At 47.9% G+C, this 2,931-nt stretch overlaps 1 protein-coding gene across 1 annotated transcript in view; it reads right to left on the bottom strand.

The window, feature by feature from the left end:
* Positions 1–240: 240 nt before the first annotated feature.
* CUNH16orf78 (chromosome unknown C16orf78 homolog) overlaps positions 241–2,931 on the bottom strand; it is a 43,269-nt gene continuing 40,578 nt past the window's right edge. Inside the window, exon 5 of the mRNA XM_008822630.2 lies at positions 241–586. Coding sequence (XP_008820852.1) covers positions 439–586 — 148 coding nt within the window. The 3' untranslated portion in view covers positions 241–438. The remainder of the gene's footprint in view (positions 587–2,931) is intronic.

A 2,931-nucleotide genomic window follows, 5' to 3' on the forward strand; every position in this document is an offset into this window, starting at 1 on the left:
ACAACTATGTCCTTCACAGGGCAGTGTCATGTGTCCCCAACCAGTCGTTTAATCTTTGATCGTCTCTGAAGTTCCCCTGGGGACTTGAAACCCTATTATATTGCTTCTCCTAAGAAGTGTTTTTTTTTTTTTTTTATTTATTGCCCCCCCCAACTTATTTTTTAGACAGGGACTCATGTATCCCAAGGTGACCTTGAACTTGAAATGTAGCCGAAGATGAGCTTGAACTCATGATCCTGCCACCACTCCCAAGTGCTGGAATCAGGCAGACGCCACCGTGCCTGGAAAGCTCTATGGGCCTCTCTTCCTGGTGTGAGATGGAGGTGAAGACAAAGTTGATGTCAGCACAATAGTGATGTGGTTTGGCTTGTTCTGCTACAGTCTAGAGAAACTGCAGGCACTTGGCTCATGCCAGATGAGCCTCAAGGGGCAGCAGGTCTAGAGTGACACACTGGTGTGGTGGTTAAACACCTTCTTAGAGTCTATCTCGGCCTCCACCATGTGAGGGTGGATATCCACGTTCAGCCCTGCATCCTTGCACAGCTTGATCAGGGTCCGGATGTTGTTCTTAGACAAACGCAAATACCTGCAAGAGAAGGTGGAGAAAGATGTAGCCATCTTGCCAGATCTCCATTTTAACTGAAAAGGGCTTGGCTTAGGGAGCAGGAGGCGGGCAGGAGCCCTGGGCCTGGCTCCCCTGTGTGAGTCCCTGACAGGACATTCTGCAGAGGTGGCAGAGCTGTTGAGGTCCATGGTGCTGTAACTTGTTGATCGTTTGTCAGGCACTACCCCTGGTCACCGCCAAAGAAAACAGGTTATATTTCACCTACTAAGGAACTACACTGACAGGAAACTGGGAACGGAAGTCAGAGGGAAGCAAAGCCAGTAAAAAAGAGGTGCTCATATGGGGAATGAGATAGCCCATCGGCAGAAATACAGGTAAGGAATGGATCTCTCATTTTGAGAACTCAAAATGGCAAGGAAGAAAGTGGTGTGTGTGTGTGTGTGTGTGTGTGTGTGTGTGTGTGTGTAACCTCGGATGCAGCTTAGTATATTTTACCATTGCCACATGTGATGGCTCTGAGAGGTCAAGGCTGGGGCTCCCATGGGCACATACACAGAACTTTAGGAACCGGCATGCTTATGCTCCTTTAATACACAGTTCAACAACGAGGCCACTGACTTAAAATAATTTCTAAAGTCCCGTAATCCTGCTGTCTGCTGAAAGATGAAATTAGTCCCATCTGTACTGTGGGATCCAGACAAAGCTTCTTATTCTGCTGTCAACCTTCACCTTGGGGCCAACTTTATTTTTATTTCATTTATTTATTTTGATACAGGGTTCTGCTGTGTAATGCAGGCAGGTTTCAAACTCAATCTTCCTGCCTCACCTCCTGAATGGTTAGAGGACAGTGTATGTCATTCTGCCGACTTCTTGGTTCCAGCTTTGCCATGAGGGTGGGTGCTACTGGCCACCTGCTTGCTGTCTAGAGGTAACAGGGAGGACCTGTGCTGCCACCCCCTGGCCTTTGACCTTGCTTATTCTTGTGGTGCATCCATACCACTTTCCTGGTGGCCCCAGTCCTCCCTCTCTTCCTACTTCCTTTCTTCTCTTGAACTTGGGGCAGCTTGGCACTTTTGCATGTGGGCTTTTTGAGACCCCATTGCACCATCTCACTCTTGTTTTAGGTCCCTTCCCAGGGACTTCCCAGATGCCATCTGCCCCAATGCTCTTGCCTTCCATGGGAAAGGAGTTCCCCTGTGGAGCCCAGATAGCTTGACCTTTAGCCAGGACCAAATAGAGTCACATTGTCATTGCTTGGAAACCATGGGCATAGTCATCTACCCATGGTTACAAGGACAGCTGGTTGGGTGTTGTCTTTCATTGGCCCCAGCCCTGATCAATTCCTTACTTAGTCTTTGGGAGCAGTGAGCAGCACTGACTTGAGCTGTATGGCTGGTCAGTTGGTTTCTAGGTGAAAGATGATCACATTGCTGCCAGCTTGGCAAGGGTGACCACATTATTCTTCTATCTTGATTCCTCCTCAGCTAAAAGTACTTTTTTTAAGCTTGCCAGTTATGTCAGCAAAGGGTGAGGGGAGCACACTGGGGGATGACCTGGCCATATGGCATGGTACATTCATGAGATAGCTAGGGATGAAGCTCAGTGGTAGAGCATGTGCCCAGCATGTGCAAGGCCCTAGGTTCCATTTCTAGTACTGAAAAAGGAAGGAAGGAAGGAAGGAAGGGAGGGAGGAAGGGAGGGAGGGAGGGAGGGAGGAAGGGAGGAAGAGAGGGAGGAAAGTAAGTATGGGAATGACTTGTAAATATGAACATAATCTGGACTAATGACTTTTAGTTAACTCCAGCAAAACCATGTGCTCTTGTGTTTTGTGACCTGGGCACCTGATCTCATTTTCTTGACAACCTCAATTTGCTACTGGTGTGTAGCAAATGTGGGTGTGCTTGAGAGTTAACATATCACAGTGCTAAAAGATGGTACCCCACCCTCCATTGCACATGGTGGAGACTGGGAAGGACACATGACCTTCTGTGAAATATTCTGGAATTGGGGGTGAACAGGCCAGATGGTCTGTTATGATTAGGGTGGATCCAAGCTTGTACTTCTCCAACTGAAGTTGGAGAAACCATTTTGAATAAAATTATGGGTGAGGAGGGGCTCAGGACACTGTTCCAGAAACAGAGTTCCAGCAGTCAGTTCCATCAGCACAGGAGACAGGGGTTCCAAAAGATGTCTAGGGGGATGAGTGTCCTCTGGGTTTGGGCACTCTTAGCTTTTCATTTACTCAGGTAATTATAATGTTCATGTAGTAACACAAGGAAGGGAGGGAGGGAGGGAGGGAAGGAAGGAAGGAAGGAAGGAAGGAAGGAAGGAAGGAAGGAAGGAAGGAAGGAAGGAAGGAAACCAAA

Source organism: Nannospalax galili, unplaced genomic scaffold (genome assembly GCF_000622305.1).
Source record: "Nannospalax galili isolate Female #2095 unplaced genomic scaffold, S.galili_v1.0 scaffold108, whole genome shotgun sequence".
NCBI classification, from domain to species: domain Eukaryota; kingdom Metazoa; phylum Chordata; class Mammalia; order Rodentia; family Spalacidae; genus Nannospalax; species Nannospalax galili.